This window comes from Opisthocomus hoazin, chromosome 8, assembly GCF_030867145.1.
Source record: "Opisthocomus hoazin isolate bOpiHoa1 chromosome 8, bOpiHoa1.hap1, whole genome shotgun sequence".
In the NCBI taxonomy this organism is placed as follows: domain Eukaryota; kingdom Metazoa; phylum Chordata; class Aves; order Opisthocomiformes; family Opisthocomidae; genus Opisthocomus; species Opisthocomus hoazin.
In genome coordinates, this window is record NC_134421.1 from 39,484,748 (window position 1) to 39,505,550 (window position 20,803).

At 43.7% G+C, this 20,803-nt stretch overlaps 1 protein-coding gene across 3 annotated transcripts in view; it reads right to left on the reverse strand.

The window, feature by feature from the left end:
• Positions 1–14,802, reverse strand: part of ANO6 (anoctamin 6) — a 90,993-nt gene extending 76,191 nt beyond the window's left edge. For 2 of the 3 annotated variants that reach the window (XM_075428307.1, XM_075428306.1), the window contains exon 1: positions 14,657–14,802. In XM_075428307.1, coding sequence (XP_075284422.1) covers positions 14,657–14,741 — 85 coding nt within the window. In that variant the 5' untranslated portion in view covers positions 14,742–14,802. The remainder of the gene's footprint in view (positions 1–14,656) is intronic. The other variant, XM_075428308.1, reaches the window with a different exon arrangement.
• Positions 14,803–20,803: the final 6,001 nt, after the last annotated feature.

The following is a 20,803-nucleotide window of genomic DNA, read 5'->3' on the forward strand; positions in this document are numbered from 1 at the left end:
GATACCTGAGGAAAAGTATCAGCAGTGCTGCCCATGGGACAGTGAGAGCTTTTTGAGTGCTTGATGTGCAATGATGTTAATAATGTATTGGGTATCTAGATATACTTGTGCTTATAAGCAACACATATAGAGGGGTCATTCCCTGGGTCATGTCATACTTCAGATTTTAGCATGGTCACCCACTACCATTGTGAATAGGTCTTTCAGAGCAGGAACAGTGGAGGCAGCTTTAGACCCGCCAAAGTAAGCACATGATGACGTGGCATAAAGTGCCATTTCTAGACTTCTCTAACAATTGTCGCACCTTCCTAGGAGATTAGCCATCCCAGAGTGAGTAAATTCAGTCTAAGAAATCAACAGCAAGGAATGTAGGTGACTTCTAAAGTACAAGTCACCTTCTGATTGGCAGGTAGCATAAAAATGTGGAAAATACGTATTTTGATAGCTTATCTCAGGAGAAAGAAAAAAGAGTTCAGGACTATACACTAATGATGCTGATGATAAATGACTGGCTTTGAATCTTAGATACCGTTCAGCTATTACAAAACCAAGCAGCAAGAACAATAAGGAGCAAAAAGCCAAACAGAATTTCTTTTGGTTTCCTCCTGTCTCGCCTATGCCACAGCGTAATTCCACGAAATCTTAAAAGAGAGAAGATGTAAGCTTTGCTTTGGAAAGCATGGAAAGACATTTTACTTTGGTGTCTACAGAGTCCTGCTGAACTGTTTTACTATGTTATGAACATACCAGATGGTGGTTACACAGGAACAACCATGGGGCTTGGTCATGTCAACCAACGTTACAGATCTTCATGAGTGTAGAACCAGTGCTGAGAGACCCAGCCATACCCCTCCTCACAAATTCATTTCCACCGAGATTCTAACCCATTTCTTCAAAACTATGGAAGTGAGAGGATCAGGGTTTGGATGAAAAAACCCAAGCAGCCTCTACAGAGTTGTTTTTCCTTTAAGCTTAGGTAAGATTGCCTACACATCTCATTGTAACAGTGGGGAAAAAGCAAGCGTGATGGGCTGTTAGGAGGCTAGTCATAATGCCTCGACCCTGGCTATGCTGAGTTTTCTTTTGTTTTTTAAGAGCAGACCACAGTGACTTGACTGCAGATTCTATTTTTTGTGTCAAGCGGAACAAAAACAACCCTTTGAAATGTGTGAATCCAGCTCATAGACTGTAAGGCAAGAAGGTACCACTGAGGTTACCCAGTCTGATCCCTGTAACAGAAGCCCGCAGATTTCACCTCCTGTCTTTTGTGTCAACTCCAACTTCTGGCTGAAGGCAGGTGAAGTCCGTTTCAAAGATTTTACTGAATTGCAGACTGATAGAATGATATCATGGAGACCTCTTAAAATGGACACCAAATGAAGATCCAGCAAATCCATCAAGAAACTTTTCCTTTTACACTTTATCCTAAGTATGGACTTCACAAATCAGTAACTTGACATATGGACACACTCATTTATAACTCACTGAAAAACTACACAAGCTGTGAAACAAATGCTGCAAGCAAACATAAAGAAACAGAAAAATCCAAAGACAAACCAACATTCACTTTCTCTATACTATTTTTTTTAGGTCTAACTGTATTTATAAACCAAAACTCACAGTGACATTATATTTAGAGCTTTAAGTTTAAATGCGAACCCCATTTTGGAGGGATTTAGCACTCAGCCCTTATAACTGGTTATTAGCTTTCTTGAAAGTCCTTGGAGTAACAGGTTGATGGAGTAGTTGCAGCACACAAATAAATCTCAGTATCTTCTTCTAGAAAACCTTACATCCTGCTTTCCTTTCACATGGTGGAGGTGGGACAGAGAAGGAGGAGGAGAAGAGGGCTTCAGGAGCAGAAAATACCAAAAAGAGACAGCAAACCGTGTTAGCTGTACCAGCCACTCTTTAATGCAATCACACACTGAGGGGACTGCAAGGGGTCTCTCCCAGGCAGAGCATCTCTAGTGGCCTCACCTCTGAGCTCTCTGAAGAGGCATGATCTAGCCTTTAATTAAAAACAAAAATATCACACACTTGATGAATATTTGAGGTGGGACAGCTAAACTCCAAGTCTTCTTTTCATGACTGAAAAAACACTGTTTATACCTAAAATGAACTGTGCAAAACTTCTCCACTGATTTCAATAGAAATGTACATTCTAAAAAACAGGGATATATGTATCTTTAGCTGAGATTTGTCTTGTCTGACTTCTTACTGTCCCATATCAAGATGACACTTTAGACGAAGGTCCACAGATATGGAAAACCCACATTTAGAAAAATGCTGGCATTTTCATTTCCTTTGTATTATGAAATGAAGCAAATGTTCAGTTAAAAAAGGTGGAAGATTCTGCTCATACACTTTCAGAGACAAAGAGAAAAACAGCAGTGCTGATTCCCAGAAACACGTATAATTCAACATTTCGACCTCCCTGAAAGTAAACCTTGCTCACTAGATTGGAAGGAATTTTTTTAATATCAAATATACATTTTCTCACTTCTGTAGACTTCAGTTCCCTACATTAGCACAGTTAGAAAGCTGCCTGATCATGTAAAAGAAAAGCTTTTTAATCTTACTTATATTTTTGACCTGCATTCTACAAGCAAAACCTTAAAGGTTGTAAGTACTTGCTGTACCAGTCCCCTGTTGCACACAGCGCTGGTGGGGTATGTTCATGCTGAACTCGCACAGCTAGGATTTCAGTCGCCACCTTTCCTGTAGCTGCAGACTTTGGTCTATTTTATTATCTGGTTTATTATTTCAAGTATGAAACCACTGAATGACTGTGCAGTTTGGACCCTAATAGCACCTCATGTCACTTCAGAGTGATGTTTCTCATCTGCGTGAGCCACATCTGCTTATGTGGAGTAAACTCGGCACCCTGAAGGCCAAAAGAATCACTGACCCTAAAGGTGACAGAATAAAATGGTGAACAGAATAGTGAAGGGGATGAAAAAGAACTGAAAGACTCATCCTGAAAGCAAACACGATTTCTCTGGAGTTCATTTTTGCGTGCGAGGTGTTGCTGAGGAACATCCTGTTGAGGAGAACAGTCAGTGGGTTTGTTCAGTGAACTGTACCCAGCAAGAGGTGCAGAAACTCCTCTGACAGACACGTTTGGTCTTAGAGCGCAGGATAAACATCTATCCCCAAAACTTTTAATTAAGCTTAGAGGAAACAAAAAAAGAAAGATGAGCGCACACCAGCCACAACTGATAAATGGAGTATTATTGTTTAGACAGATATCTATGCTTCCGTCATGAATAGCTTTGAAAGATAAACCACTGAAAAAAACCCAACACTGAAAAAAACCCACTTTGAACAGCAATATACAGTCTCTGGAGGCCAAGCAACATCTACACACTTAAATAACTTTATGGATGCTGACAGTTCCACTTAACTGAAAGTGATTGTTCTCGTGTTTGTGTAATGTTTGCCTTGTAATACAGCCTTGCACGGACTGGTGCGTGGAGATGAGCAGCAGCCTGCTACCTCAGAAGCTTATGCTGTTGTGTGAGGACTATTGGAGCAAACTGAAGGCAGTGCTGTAAAAATCAAGATTCCCACCATGGGCTGAGAGGAGTACGTGAAATTTTGGCAATGTAACAGCTATCATAAGCACTACGCTACTTGGGTCCAAACATCATAAAATGTCATTGTTTATATGTGTTTTCTTTCCCTGAGACATTTCAAATGAGTAGTTAGTGAGATCTGACTGAAATCAGCTCTGTTAAAGCACAATATTGCTGATATTTTGAGAGGTGCAAAGGATAAAACCAAGAAGCAGCATAAGCCCTTTATCGTTTTTGTACAAGCCCCCTACCTTCCCTGCCTAGGTCACACGCATGCCCGGAACTTGGCCTAATAAACATCTGTATCTCTGAAGGCCAATTTGCTGAAGGACTGTGACCTGATGCTTTGGTGGGGACTGCAGAGTTAACCCTCTGGTCAAGAGTATGATAAGCTGTTTTTTTCACCGGCTCCAGCGCTGAAGCACATCATTGCACAAATGTACCAGGACTTCTGCCAGTCCCCAAGAGCCTTCTTGAACATGAAGGAGTTTTCTTCATTGCTTAAAATAGTGTGAGGTTGGGGTTTTATCCTATCCCAGAGCAACTAACCTAAATCACTTGTGCTTAGTCAAGAGGCATAAGGAGAAGCCACTTCTGCTTTTGCCATGAGACAGACTTGCCAAGATCAACCCCAAGCATGCTTCAAAATTACCACCCAGTTACACGGGGAGCAAGTGTACCCTGCCTGCCTTCGGTGTGTTTTACAGGAGGGCAGCCCACATGCAGCAGTTGCCCCAAGATACAAACACAGCTTTTTTAGTAGCCAAGCTGATCCCATGGTGTTTCTCACCAATGCCAAGCCCCGAGGCAGCTGTGGAGCCTTTTCATTGGGAACTGAAATGATTAACCAAAAGTGTAATCGCAAACTGGTGTTTGGTTGGACTTCAGCGCCTATGGATCAATGAGTTATCTAATTAGAAATCTTAAGTCTGAAATATATTTATAAAATGATGCCCATTGCTCTTGAATTTACATGTCTCCAAGGAGATATATTTGAATTTTTGTAATGAGTTTCTCAGAATGTTTGCTTTAAAATTTTTCCTACACACAGCTGCTACGCAGTGTATTTACAGGAGGGACTCAAAAAGACACTTTTAATTACTTTGACTACGAAAATATTAAGCTTAAGGTCACAACCTACAGGCATTTTTGAGCTACTTTGTGTGTGTAGGTGCAAACGGTCATGTCTGTAAGCATTCCCAGTGTTGAACCCAGAATTTAGAAATAAACTGTATACTTTTGTTTGCTAATCAAGAAATACTCTGTAGTTCTAGCAATGAAGGACTCTTCAGATTTTTCTTTTAACAGCTGCAGCTTAGTAACCAACTTCTACCTAAAGCCACCTTCTTCTGTACTTAAGAGGTCTAAAAGAGAGCTTTGCTCTTCTTGCAAACACCAATAAATTTACAAAAACATCTGGAGCTCTGTTTGGCTGGACTCCATTGCCCTTCTTTCCTCACTTTGTTATCAGCAAGGAACAAGTTAAAAAAAAGTAAAAATCCAGCATTGACTCTTCTGTTCTTCGGGTCACGTTGATATCTTTTTTTTTTTTTCAACAATACCTTACATGTTTAAGTCTTACCAAATATTGTAAGCATTTTTGCTGTGCTGTTGCTCTTAAGCGCAGCCATCCGTTTATAGATTAAACTGTCCTTTTGAGCAAATTCCTTCTTGTCTTTTACAGACAGCAGAATAATTAAATGAATTTAATTATATTTCCTGGAATAAATCAGTATATACGGAGATGATGAAAGATTTAATAAAGATATTTCCTCCATTAGGGACTACATCTGCATTCTCTACTATGAATAGCATTTACAAAAATAATGCTATTCCTGCTCTAGTCAATGGGACTGCTCACAAGGGTTTATAAAGTATGCATTGTTTGACCTCATCCTTGTTCATTAATGCCTATAAAAACTCCATTAGATTACTTAAGCAAAAAACACATAGAAAGAGAACACTAATAATTTTAGTGATATTGCACACAAACTAATAAAATCTCTGGCAATGCTAGAGCCCTCTGGATCATCAACTCAGTCTTGTTTTGTTAAATGTTATTATCCCTAACTACAGTGCCAAACCTAGAGCAGTGGAAATTTTTTTGCAAATAATTAATGGTATAAATATAGTATTTTTTTTTCCTGCTGGATAAATTCCCTATGAACACATTGTGATTTTTACTATAAATTAAAAATTTACATGAAAATGCCACAGATTAATTATTTCAATTCACTGCACCCACAGTTATACTACCTTAGTCCCATGCTGTAGCTTTTTTTCCTGATGAACTGACTTGGAAGAATCTTTATGCGACTGCTTATGAGTTCCTGACCAGATAAACAGGTGAATAGCTGCACTGGTGTGCTTTACTCTTATGAATACTGTCAGAGGTCTTCCTCTTTCCCTTTTGCTTACTTTCTTTCTTAGTCTGCACCCAGGTCTCAATGGATGTTTTGCCTTTGTTCCACCTCGTTACTCTGCCCACCTCTTTGACAACTGCTTATTTTATTAGACCCTTCAGTCAAGACACCAGCCTGTGACATAGGAGTCTCTCCACTGACTGAAGTTGTAGTCTTTGGTGCTTATCTCAGGCTCCCTCCAGTGACAGCAACACACCCCAGCTTCTCCACAGGCAGGACATGGCTCTTCTTCAAATCCTCCCCTGCGCCAGATCACAGCAGCATGTCCACAGATTACTAATATCAGCTCCCAGCATCGTTAGCAGTGTTGCTACACTGACAACATTTCATAATTGGCTCTCATATTTTCCACCCTCATCTGCAATCTAGACGACATTTTCTCCGTTAAATATTCCTCCCACAAAGGAAGGAAAGAACCCACGGTCTTTCACCCACTGAAAACTCACTAATCTCATCCCCGTCTCCCGACCAAAATGCATTAGCTCTGGCACCACCACAGTACAGGAGACTCCATGCATCTCAACACAAGCGTTCCTTGTTCCCATTCCTCATTCCAAATTCTCTTCCCTACCCAGTGAAGATCCCTCATTTGACTGTAATTTCCCAAAGTAGTAACGGTTGAGGGACAGGTCACGGGTCTCTGCTGCAGCAGTGGACCAAGAACAAAGATCTTCCTGTAGCCAATCTGAAAGTCAGAAGCCTTAGCAAAAGAACCATCCAAGCTAGAAGCCCACTCGGCAGCAACACACCATGGACACTGAAGTTATCAGACATTCAGCCTGCTGCAGCAACCGCTTTCAAACAGCGCTTCAGCAGAACAGAGGTGGTGGCTGTTTCCTAAAGAAGAACACTGGCACAGCAGTTCATTCTGGTGACTGTACTGTAAGCAGTCTCCTACGCAAATATTTAATGTCGCATGAGAAATCACGCCTGAAAAATGCTGGAGAACCTGACTAACCAGATTAACGGGGTCAGGAGAAAGCCATCAACAAAACACTGAAAGGAAGGGAAACTATAAAAGCAGAGCAAAACTGCCATTTGTACTCCTACAAAACTCTGATTTTCAGTTATGTCTAAAGAAGATGATTAGTGGTTTAGTTGCAAATTATTTAACGTAAACACTAAACTGAAGGGTTCAATGTTATTCAGTCTCTATACAATATTTTGAAACTAAGCTGCAGTTTCTACCACACGAGGCATAAAATCAATTAAAGAATGTTTATGCTCCAGCAGACTTCTAACTGCACTGCTTAAAGTTCAGTCAGTTTGTGTTTTAAGACATTTTTGTTAATTTTCCAATTGAATCTGGTATTCATTAAAGATGTTTAAATGTGGTCCCTTTCCAAAACCATTTTGTCTTCCTGGCTCTTCCTGCTAACGGCATCTGTGCTGCTCTGACCCTTAGCCTTTCACAATCATAACGCACAAATTTTATTAATACGGCTATTTCCATTAGCAAAACTATCTAGGCTCTGCCCATTTTGCACTCAGTAATGTGTCCTTCAACAGGTCAAGTGCTGCATAGGAAATGGACCAGCTGTATTGATAAGGTTTGGAATGGAAAGTTGTGAAGAGGAAGCTGCTCTGACATCGATGCAGGATAGGAATGGGAAAAAGGGATTATAGCCCCCTTTGACAGTATCATGCAGCGAAGAATATGTGCCAGGCTGCCTAATGCTAATGAAAGTGTAAGTCTTCTCCATTCCTACCCTTTGGCACTCAGCAACCCATTCCGGATAAACCAACAACTGTTTTGGGTGAGTTATCTTTGCATAGGCAGAGTACTAAATCATGTATATACAAACGCGGGGCCTGAGCACACCTCTCGACTTCCTTGGGGAAGGTATCCCATGTGTCTGTGGTGAGGCTGGGGAGTGATTCGGAATCCTGCAGCGGAGCAGGGACTGCTCAAAGATTAATCAGGCCATCTTGATATTGTGGACTTTTTTTTTTTTTAATTAGCTGTAGTGATGCTTCAGGATCTCACTTCCGAAGTCCACGCAGGTAATTGTGCCTACATTCCTGATGTTGTTATTATATGCTTCAGTATGGGATAGGTCACAACAAGAGGTAGAAATAATTCCACTGAATCAAGAAAAATATCTTTCAGATGCCCATATAATTCCTCAGGAAGCAATCAAGATACTCCTCCTGTCATGAAGCCTTCAGATGGATGTGTGATGCCTGAGTAAAGTGTGAAGGGTGGAGCAGACAAAGGATCCTGTGCTCAGATGTTTGCTTTCTTAGACCAATTATCAAACAAAATACATTGTTTGACAGCAATTTGCATGACTGCCAGCTTTCATTTCCCACAGAAGACATTGGCAATAAGAAAATAAAGGGTACAGCGTCCTTCTTATATCTTTGCATTTCTACTACGCCACCATTGATATACCCCAACAAAAAACAAGGCCAAAATGTCATGAAGTATTAAGCTGCTGCTGAAAAGTTGTGGGGGGAATATTTTTTTTATCAGCCAAGCCAATTTACATAGGCTTGACATGTTTGTGACATTACGGCCTACAGCTTTCATTTCAACTTCCAGATTCATCAGACCTGAACTCTAATACAAAATGTTGACGTCCTAGCGGGCTCTCATCATGACCAGCGCAGCAGATGAACACATACGCTCTTCAATGGGAAAACTGGTTTACCTATACTCACAGTGAGCCTGGATTTGAATAAAAAACCCTCAAAAAGTTACAAGCTATATTAAGCCCATGCCTTTGTGATTTTTAAAGAAATTTATATTAAAAATATCAATTAAATATCAGTGTAATAACATGTACCTTCTATAGAGCAATGCTTTGGACTGTTAGAAAGGACCATGCCGCAGACATGCACCGTAGCAATAATGACAGTCCAGCAAAAGCACAGCAATTTTCTCTATTTATTCGGATACAGAGCTCAGCACTTGAATAATATTTCTGTCCCCACCTTTATTTTCTGAATGTAAGAACAAGAAACAATCCAAATCCATGGCACCATTCTACAGTGCCCTCCTCCTTGGCTTTCACTCCCTGTTAAACGCACTATCTTGTTTAACACACACCTGCAGCAGCTCCCGCCGCTTAAGGCCTGCAGCACCTTTTGTAAAGATCGTCTCATGTCAAGCACAGGACATTTGGTTTTATCATTTGTGTGTTACTTACAAAGCACAAAAATGAGTAACCCTTTTTCCTGACCTACCCCAGTTAATCCCAAACTTAGGCTATTGTTTCTTTATTTGACTTTTTTTAGAGGGATGCAAGAATGTACTGTCTCAAACTAAAAATAAACAATAAAAGAAAAAAAATCCATCATCCTTTACAAGGCATAATCTGGAAGGTGTTACAAAGACTCTTTAATTTATGACAGGTAATTTCTCTTACACAAAAGCACCCTTGTGTTTGTTTCTTTTTTATTATTTGCCATAGCAGAAAACATCAGTTTTAGTATCAGTTCCCCCTTGGGGTTTGCCACATGTCTAGTGGCAAACTAGACCTTTATTCCACAGCATGGAACCCATCATTTCCTAGGAAATGGCAGGTACTAAGAAATACTAGGATGAATTGACTCAAATGGTAACAACTTTGTTGAACTTTCCATGCATATAGTAACAGATCTTATTCATAACCCTTCTCTAATTGCTTTTGAAAGGTCCATTTGTGTGACCCACAGACTGACACAATGTCTCTTATGGCATGCATACAGCACCCGTCCCATGTCTCTGGTCTCCTGAAATTCAAGCTCTCTAGCTGCAATTTGATATACTGCATAAACTGCAAATCAGCTGATACTAAGACATTTTTTGTGAGTTTTTGATGGCACTACTTTCAATAACTGTAACACTATGGAACTGCTGGAGTTCTGTACCTTGTAACACAAACCTGGCTGTTTCCTACTTATCAATTGTAGTAAGTTTTCTTTTCTACAAATTATAATGCTTGAAAAGTCATTTAAAAATCGAAGATGTTGAGCAGAAATATGTGTAGGGTATTTTTCCTTTTAAAAGAACTTGTGGGTTGTGTAAATAGAGGAAAAATTTTAAGGAATCATCTGTGATAAGTATCTTACATAAAATTAATGTCTTAATAACCAGGAAAAGAAAAAAAAAAACTATTACAATTAAGGTTGTGCAAATGGCACAAGTTGGTACAATGGCAGATAACAACTCCGTCCTACCGATTGTAGACTTCGCTGTAAACTGCATTGTATGTTCAGTACAGCTAAATCCCAAGTACTGGCACAAAGTACAGGAAGTTTTAGTGGACAACTGGGAATTCTGTTACAGCAGAAACAGTTTAAAAAGAGAAAAATCTGGTAAATTGGTGAAGTTTTATCAGTTTGCTAAATTCCTGCCTGATTCTTGAAATACTCTGACCCCCTCCAGAATTTATGAATTATCAATTGCTGCAAAACAGTAATTAATATTGTAGTTAGATATTTATACTCTCACTATGTGTTTTTTAGTAGTTTTGTAGAAAAATAACTAATCAGAATTAAAAAGTGAGCGGTACCAGCAGCATACCATTCAAATACGGCCACACTCAGTGACAAGGCTGTTACTCCTGGGTGGCTTGGATTCAGTGAAAGTGAAGTGGGCGGAAAATAAAAAAATAAAATCACTGAAGTATGAAGAGAGGAAGAAATGTAGGTAAACCATCAGGGCAACAGATATAAGAGGAATGACATGAAGGCATGAAAGGTAGTTTAAATTTTCACCCGTATCATGGTCCAGTGTTTCCTGGACCTTTACAAGTCCCGGTTCACCTTGAAGAGTCTCTTGCTACCTCAATAGCAAACCAGAATAAACATGCCCGTGTGTCTATATTCCTGCTTACTCCTGTTTCCCGTCTCCTAGATGTGCATCTACAAGAACAGTGTCACAAATAGAGCACAGAACTGGGGAGCAGAAATTCTTGATTCTCAGCTCATCAGATGTATCCATCCCACAGGCTTCTTCAGGACAGTGGGTGGCTGAAATATGCCCCAATAATTTTTAGGTTGACTACAAGACAGAGAAGAAAAAGAGAAGAAAAACAGGTGTGATAAGAGTTGACTGGGGCAGTCTTACTCATTACTGTAGGCAGACTGAAAAGCAAGATATTGTCCTTTCAGAAACAGAAGTACATTTTTTTTCAAGAATCACTTATAAAGCCTTGCATGTCATAATGTTGCACATTACATGTTGGAGAACAAGTCTTATGAGGAGCAGCTGAGGGAACTGGGGCTGTTTAGTCTGGAGAAAAGGAGGCTGAGAGGGGACTTTCTTGCTCTCTACAACTACCTGAAAGGAGGTTGTAGTGAGGCAGGTGTTGGTCTCTTCTCCCAAGTAACTAGTGATAGGACGAGTGGAAATGGCCTCAAACTGTGTCAGGGGAGGTTTAGATTGGGTATCAGGAAACATTTCTTTACTGAAAGAGTGGTCAGACATTGGAACAGGCTGCCCAGGGAGGTGGTTGAGTCACCATTCCTGGAGGTGTCCAAAAAACGTGTAGAAGTGGCACTTCCAGACCTGGTTTAGCAGGCGTGGTGGTGATATAGGTTGATGGTTGGACTTGATGATCTCAGAGATCTTTTCCAACCTTAATGATTCTATGATTCTACAAAATTATCAGATTTGATCCCTGCACCTACTGCCTGGTAGACCACTTTTAAATTTCCCACAGTGTGGGGATTAGTTTACAATTTGCAGGACAAAGCCAAATTTTTCAATCAAGAAATCTAGCTGTTCAGACTTTCCATTGCCTTTAGAAGACTTCTGTAGAGAATTGACCATTTCACAACAACACAAAGGCAAACACTGGAGCAATTTGTAGAACACTCTTGGTATACTGTACATTCATATTTGACTACAGTATATGATATCAATAATATTTGCAAGGTCATATGAGAAGCAGGTCAAGTTATTGAATCTACTGAATGGGAAAAAACAGAAGCTCTCGGCAGACAATACGACAAAATTCAGTATATGCCATGAGGAAACAAGCTGCAAACAGAACAGTGAGCAAAAGCAGTGAGGTGAAGAATAGCTATGCCTGCTCTTCACCGTTTTAATTACAACATCACCCCTTAGGACAGGATTCCTGTTGTACACTGGGTTGCACAAAACTGCTTATTTTAGGCTGCAATGCCACAAATAATGTTGCTTTAATAAGCCAGTACTTTTGCACATTTTTATTGTAGTTGGTGAAACTGTGTGCTGAACAAGAACGTGAAATACTTATCAGAAAGAAGAGTTGGAATCCTCATCAGCACTGTATTTACATTGTGTGACAAGAAAAAGGTTAACATATGAACATCCATTTCTTGGTCATCTGTGAAGAATGGCTTGATGATTACAGCAGCAGTGCCAAAAGATGGGAAGATGTTGAACACTCAAGGCTCAAGGAACAACTAGGAGATATATTTGAGCAAAACAAGACAACAAAAAGTGAGTAAGATGCTAACATATCACCATGAAGAGAAAAGTATTTCATGTGGAATGGTTAGTCATAGTGGATGCCTCTGGATATTGCCTGCAGAAGTTAATTTTTCTGGAAAGCACACTCAGATATTCTGTAAATCGCAGAACACAAGCAAATTAATTCAACATATGGTATGAAATTTGGCACCAAGGAAAGAAAAACTTTAGAGTTTATGGAACTGTCAGACAGTTTCTAGGCAGAAAATAACGGGTTTGGAGAATTTTAAATGCTGTGGCAACCACAGCTCAATGTCCTTTCCCATCACTTCTGCTTGGTAACAAGATACCTCAGAAGCAAATTGCTGTCACTGATGTAACAATCCTCTTGAAAACAGTCTGACTCCAAAATAAAAAAGTTGCCCATCTTCTTTAAGCACTGGGAAAAAATTTTTCCAACTTGTCAAAGAAAGCCTAACCTTAGGACCAGACTTTCTGCCTTCAGCAGAAGCCTGACCAAAACAATCCATTTCCAAGCCACTTTTGGCTGGCAGCGCGTTTGTGGTACCTTCCTGTGGACTGGGACCCAGGAGTCCAGCTCTGTTTCTGGACTTCTGCTTCAGTCAGCTTCTGTCACGAGTGGTTTGCAAGTCATCAGCGTGGATAACAGAAACCAACTGTATGCTGATATACTCCCTTTATATGCCCTGACTACAAAATTTGATATGCTAGAATAATGATTTCCTGATGAGTTATAAACACTTGGGATTGATCTTGAATAGAACTGGAAAGAGTTCAGAAGTCCTGTTTACTTGCTAAAGCAGGGATGCCTTTCTTGGGAAACTGCAGATGCAAGTGGTACAATAAAATGAGGTAAATGGATAATTTACAAATTTCTCAGACCAATAAAACAGCTCTCCTATGTTACACCTAACTATAAACCTCGAGACTGTTACACATGCATTTTGCAAGGCAAAAGAGCAAACTTGATGGAGCTGGGCACTCTGCAACAGGCTTTGTGTTACAAATGAAATCCTCACTGCTCAATTTTCAGGCAATTTTGCCTCATAGCATGTGTTTTTTCCAAACTGCTCCGTCCCGCAAGCAGAACATTCAGCTCATGATTTGCTGGCTCTGGGAGCTGAACTAGCCCCAAATTTGATAGAAAGGCACGAGTAGGAAACAATTTAGTTGTTCTCTGGGGTGAAGAATGGAAAGAAGAAAGGCGTGCGTTGGTTAAAACATTGCAGTGCTGATCCACCCTTTAATTCGGGGAGTGGAGTCAAACAGTTCCTCTGCCTCACTTCATACGGAAAACTGAAATTGTCTTTGGACTATTACTGTAAAGCAAGGGATACTCCCACAGCATCTGAAAGAAAGGGTAGTAATGTTGGAAAAAAGACATTCCCTGACTTCCACAGACATTGGGTGAGGCTCAAACTTTATACACTTTTGGAGCGAGCTAACTGAATAAATGAGGCAAACTGTATTGGCCATTATTAAGGATTATAATTTCGAGGCAACAAGAGTATCAGAGAGAGTTAATGTTGCTAGAACTTTTTACAAATGCTGAAATTCAGTCCAAATTAAAAAATTATCAGAATTCTGTACTTCTCAGTAAAAATATTTACAACCTTTTGAACAATAACGAGCAGGAACCCTTTTTATTTGATGAAATTTATACATGCAAATCTATCTTCTATTTGCTTGTCCAACTGACATGTGCCTGCATTCCTTGTTTGTTAGATCCATTTTAACCAGTTAAGCGGAAATAAAAGACTTCGGAATAGCTGGGGTACTGCAGCTGCGCCCAGCTTCTGAGCCGAAGCAAATCTGCGCCTCTTTGGTGAAATGAATGGACCCCTTCAGCCTGACCCAGCCGAGAACCAGCCCCTTTCGGGCTTTTTCAGCGGAATTCATTCCCGCAGTAAATACAAATGCCATTGTCCTGGGCTGCTGCTGCTGGGACGAGGCTAACGCATACCGGCTTTGAATTCGAAAACTCTCTGGACATGTTACTGTCTGCATTTCTGACAGACGCAATATGCATTTCGTCTTTTTCCCCAGCAAAATTACTATCTTTCTCTGCTTTGCCGGTTTTCTCCCTAATGTTACTTGGGGGGGGGGGGGGGGGCGGGGGGCGTTTCCCCCCTCCTTTGCTTGGCTGTCAAATTCCGGCACGCAAGCCAGGCAGCCCGGGGAGCAATAGCTGCTTGCAGTCCCCCGGCCCGACCCGGGGGGGTCCCTCCCCGCTCCATCCCCCTACTCACCGGTCTCCCCATCATCATCTTCCTCCTCCTCTCCCTCTTCCTCCCCCTCCAGATCCAGCAGCACATCCTGGTTCTCCGCATCCATCTTCCCGAAGTTGCGCTCTCCCGTCCGCCCCCCAGCTCCCGCTCCCCCGGAGCCCTCCCTGCCCCGGGGGCGGAGCGGCGGCGGAGGGGGGGAGGACGGGGACGGGACCGGGCGGGGCGGCCACAGCCACCTTCCCGCCGGGCGAACCCGCCCTCCGCCCCGGCGTCGCTCGGGGCCCGTCCTGAACGCGAGGAACTCCAGGAACGGGGGGGCCCGGGGGAAGGTCGGGGCAGGCAGCAGGAGATCGCCTTAGTCCTCGCGAATGCACGTTAGAAGGTGATAACGACGCGAGGACTAAGGCGATCTCCGACCTTCGGGTATGGAGACAGTTATCAAAATCCCTGGGCAGCCTGATCCAATGCCTGACCACTCCTTCAGTATAGAAATTTTTCCTAATATCCAATCTAAACCTCCCCTGACGCAACTTGAGGCCATTGCCTCTCGTCCTATCGCTGATCAAACACCATCTTAAAGGTAACTAGGAAACAGTTTTTCTTAACAGGGTCCAGGGTGAAGATTTTACAAAGATTTCTCTGGTTTCGTCCGTATGATTACCTTTTGAAAACTGGGCCAGGATTGAAACCCCTGGGTCTTTTTAACGTACACCAAATTATGCACCTAAGCATTGAAGAACTCACCATAGAATCATAGAATCACAGAAAGGTAAGGGTTGGAAGGGAGTTTAAAGATCATCTGGTTCCAGCTACCCTGCCATGTGCAGGGACACCTTCCACTAGACTGGGTTGCTCAGAGCTCCATCCAACCTGGCCTTGAACACTGCCAAGGAGGGGGCAGCCACAGCTTCTCTGGGCAACCTGTTCCAGTGTTCCACCACCCTCATGGTGAAGAATTTCTTCCTAATATCTAATCTAAATCTGCCCTCTTTTAGTTTAAAGCTGTTCCCCCTTGTCCTGTTACTACACACCCTTGTGAAAAGCCCCTCTCCATCCTTCCTGTAGGCCCCTTTCAGGTACTGGAAGGCTGTTATAAGGTCACCCCGGAGCCTGCTCTTCTCCAGGCTGAACAGCCCCAACTCTCTCAGCCTGTCCTCATAGGAGAGGTACTTCAGCCCTCTGATCAACTTTGTGGCCCTCCTCTGGACCCGCTCCAACACATCCATGTCCTTCTTCTGTTGCTAAACACTTCTGTTGCTAAACACTTCTGAAAATGCTGAATACTTCTGAAAATGTGAAGCCCACCTATGTAAAAAACCCCAAACCAGTAAGTATTGGCATAGTTATTGAAGAAGGTAGCAGAAGCTGGAGGAGGAAGGCTCAAGGACTGAATAAACAGCCCATCTCCAGAGCTCTGCTGATGTATCCAACTCGGTTGACTGGTTCACAGGTGAGAGGTTATCCTTACCTTCATCTTCATCTGCAGATACAAACTAGGAGAATTTTACAACACAAGGAATGCAGAATTGTGGCTGTGCAGAAATGCCAAGGGGGCAGAAATGCTGACAAAACGGGACTTGAATGCTCAGCAACATACCAGCCTACTCACATGCATTAGTTCCCAGGAAAAGTAGAGAATTCCTCAGGCAGAAAGACATCTGGAGTGATGCCCAGAGAGGAACTGGACTGATCCTGAACAGTGGGAAGAAATGGAAATAAAATTGGAAAGATGGATTGAAGAAACAGAGGAATCCTGTTTGGGGAAAGGAGAAAAGACCAAAATAACCTTCTTTTTCCCTGTGTAAAACCATAAGTATCTATAAGCAATCTGTTTTCAGTTTCTAGTCTATTGCTAATACCCAAATGGCCCACAGGATCCAGGACGTCTAAAGCACACAGACAAGAATCTGGTCCAAAAGCCACTTGTCAGATCAGCTTGTCCCTTGCTGGTACGGTTATCTGCTGTCAGGCAGCTGCCAGCTAGGGTCACAGCAGGGCCTGGCAGTACAGAGAGTCTAAGTGCAAGCACTTTCAGGCAAAAATTAGTTGAGACATTTAATTGGGAAGTTTTCGAGCAACTCTGCTTAGCAAAGACCCATCACATTGATCGCTTGAAACAAGAAGTAGTCTGCAAGGACGTTAGTGAATTCATCAGAACAGAAACTAACGCTCTCGACCTTACTGATGCCAGCACCAGTATTAGCAAATGAGTGTTATCTGTACCATCTGACACCGAGCATTTTTCTCACTCTGTTAGATAAAGCAAGCATCACAGAGCTGAACTGCGGAAGAAGGGCAATACGGGGGGGGGGGGTGGGGGTGGGGGTGGGGGGATGATACCCAGTAGGGGGTAATGACGCATAGTAAGACAGGTGTTTTCTTGTGTCCTGAGTTTGATATATGCTGTGCCGCCCTGTGACACAGCCAGTTGGTCTCTGACCACCTCAGCATGTGCCCTACTCACTGTCACGACCACTCGTCAGGTTTCGTGCTCAGTGAGGTTACAGTGAGAGAGTGGGTCACGCGGCTCCGTGCCAGGAGCGTTTGCCCCGGGCTGGCTCAGCCGCAGACACCGCGTGGTTTCGATGCGTCCGGCAAACAGTGGCAGTGACAGCATTACACAATACCTGTATTGTGTAATGCTCAGCTGCCCTCCTTCCTTGCAGGTCGTCCCCAAACTGTGGTCCTGCTAGGGACATCTTGCTTCCTAAATGCTGGGAGGAGAGTGGGGATTGTTACAGACAAGGTACAGCTGGCGGCTGTGACGCGAGTTCTGTGCACTCTCAGATATACACCAGGGACATCACTGTTACCTTAGCTACCTGCTTCCTGTTTTCACGTTTCATGAATGAAAATGTAACAAAAAAGCTGCAAAATGCAAAAAAAAAAAAAAAAAGCGTAGAAAAGAGGAGCACTTCAAAACCAGGCTATACACAAACTGTGGTTTTTTTAGCTTGAGCCTACTAAAAATACAGGTAGAAGATCTACCTCTTCAGTCCTGCTCGCATTATAAGATTTCTCCCAGCAATTACAGAACATATGGATTTTGTAGGCTTCCCTCAGCCCTCCGTATCTGAATGTTCAATCTCAAAGGTTGCTTTAGAGCCGAGTTTTGCAGTTATCTGAAAAGGCCGTGGGAGTACTGTGCCTAAAATTCCCCTACAACTCTTTGAAAATGCACAGCTGGTTTTTTTTTTAACTTTATACCTGATGCAAATATTTCCATGTGTACTTTTGGCAAATCACCAAAGCTTCAGAAGCTCAGTTTGGTTACTCCTGAAAAATGGAGATTAAATAACAAAAAAGCGATTGAAGAGAAAAATGCAACAGCACCACCCTGCTGCCATCTCTTTGTTCGATGGGTAACAACAAAGGAGCCGCTCGAAGAGTTGCAGTTGTATAACCTCTGGCCAGCAAATAGTTTTCCAAAAGTCAGCTGAAATGAAAAAGTTAGGTTAAAACAAATTCTTTCCCCCCCCCCCACCCCACCTCAAGCATAGCTGTTTTCAATTTTGTTGAAAAAGAAACAAAAATGTTTTAACATTCCTGGTAGTGAGAAACAGAGCAGAACTCCACAGTGCCAGTGGAAAAAGTGCTTCCATGAGTAAGGGTTTCATAGCAACCATAACAACACAGGTCAGGAAGCGACTAAAAGAGATTGTTTAGTCCAGTGATGACAAAACTTTGGTGCAGGCACCAAGTCTCTAGCTGACACGGATCTGGGCTGGCACCAGGGTCTCTGAGTCACAGGGCCTTTGACAATAAATCCGGCGCTGAGCATCAGCAGTACGCTGTCGATCGCCGGTCCGGCCCAGCCCACAGCAGTAAGAGAGGTTTGAATATACCCAGACATTGGTGACAAATGAGTCACAGTCATGTGCTTCACAGTCTCCGGTGAGGAGAGCGCAAGGTCCCCAGATAAGCTCTTGCTGGGGTTTCACTCCTGTTGATACTTAGCCAGAACGGTTTTGCAGCAATTGAAATTGTTTTCTTCTTGTTCTTCTCCCAGCATCCGTGAGAACAGCTGGTTGTCGTCCTCTTAACGTATTACATATGGAAAGCTATCACCTTAACTCCTCTGAAGCTTTTCTCATCCAGACTTCACAAACCCAGATCTTTTAGCCTTTCAGCGTGTATTGCTGTCTGTGCTTTCCTCTCTGCTAAGAAGTTAGTGTAAAAAACTCGGTGTGAGACTCTATGGAAGGAGAAGGTGATCTTCTTTTACACAGTCTGTAAGGACATTGGCTTTACCCACTCACAGTCATTTTTTCAATGATTTAGTTCACTTCCATTCTCACCTTCACATACTCACAAGAACCACAATGTAAATGTTCAGGTGGTCTGGCTTGGGTCAGTCATGTCCAACACAGATGACAATGGGCCGTGGAGTCTCCATCCTTGGAGACATTCAAAACCACCTGGACATGGTGCTGGGCAACCAGCTCTAGGTGGATCCCCTTGAGCAGGGAAGTTGGACAATATGACCTTCAGAGGTGCCTTCCAACATCAACCCTTCCGTAATTCCGCCATTTCGGCGAAGCTACTGAAGGTGAAGGGCTCTGGAGCAGAGGCTCGCGCCGAGGGACCCTTTCTCCAGTGGCAAAACCGCAGCGGCGAGGCGGCAAAAAGCGCAGAGAGAGAGAGAGAGAGAGAGAGACAGAGACAGAGACAGAGACAGAGACAGAGAGACAGAGTGAGAGAAGACCCCAGCCCCTCCCCGAGCGGGAAAGCAGGAGGTGCCAACGAGCGGCAGCTCTGACTCAGCGGGGGCGGAGTCGAGTGTGACAGCGGCCAAACCCCCTCACGGGTAAGAGCAGCTCCCAGGGAGCGCGGGCGAACAGAGGCGGCGCGGCAGTTCGCGCAGGCAGGGCGAGCTGGGAAGGCGACAGGCAGGGTGCAGTCCCCCTCCTGGCAACTCAAGTAGTGGGCATCGCCTATCCAGGAGACATTCTAGCCATGGTTACCACTCGCGGTAAAGCTCTTGCTAGAAGGAGTGTGGGGACCTGGACGGAGGCCCCACGCAAGAACGCAGGTGTCCAGGTCTCTGGCTGCAGGGAGTGCCTGAGCCTGGTGCTCGTACCGGAGGACAGCAGAGACAGCGGCTGTGTTCGGTGCGAGCAGGTGAATGACCTGCTCAGCCTGGTGGCAGAGCTGAAGGAGGAAGTGGAGAGGCTGAGGAGCATCCGGGAGTGTGAGAGGGAGATCGACCAGTGGAGCTGCACCCTGCCCTCCCTGAGGCAGCGGCAGCAGGAGGCGGCTCCACAGAAAGCAGAGAACCCCCTACCCTGTTGCCACCGAGCAGAAAGAGGGGACCTAAGAGATGGGGGGGAATGGAAACGGGTCCCTGCTCGGGGGGGCAAGCGAATCTCCCCCCGGCCTCCCTCACCTGCCCAGTTGCCCTTAAGCAACAGATATGCGGCTCTGGAATGTGAGGGGCCGGCCACAGAGGATGTGGGTGAAGGTGAAGCTCCATCCAGGGGTTGCCTAGAATGAGTCAGACAGCCCCACGTATTACAACTGCCTTGGCTAAGAAAAAAAGGAGGGTCATTGTCATAGGTGATTCCTTTCTGACGGGAACAGAGGGCCCGATCTGCCGACCGGACCCATCCCACAGGGAAGTCTGCTGCCTCCCTGGGGCCCGGGTTAGGGATGTTGCGAAGAAACTCCCTGGTCTGGTGCAGCCTTCTGATTACTGCCTCCTCTTGGTAATGCAGGTTGGCGGGGACGAGATAGCAGAAAGAAGTCCCAAGGCCATCAAAAGGGACTTCAGGGCATTGGGGTGACTGGTTGAGGGATCAGGGGCGCAGGTGGTGTTTTCCTCCATCCCCTCAGTGGCAGGGAACAGCACTGAAAGGGGCAAGAAAAATCACCTGGTTAACAGATGGCTCAGGGACTGGTGCCATCGGTCAAATTTTAGCTTCTTTGATCATGGGGAGGTGTACACAGCACCGTGCCTGCTGGCGACAGGTGGAACTCAGCTGTCTCAAAGGGGAAAAAGAATTCTTGGCCACGAGCTGGCGGGGCTCATTGAGAGGGCTTTAAACTAGGTTCGAAGGGGGAAGGGGACATCGCCCTGCTCACTAGGGACAAGCCCAGGCTTGGCATGCCAGGGTCAGGGGTGAGATTGACAGCCCAGCTCAAGTGTGTCTATACCAACGCATATAGCAT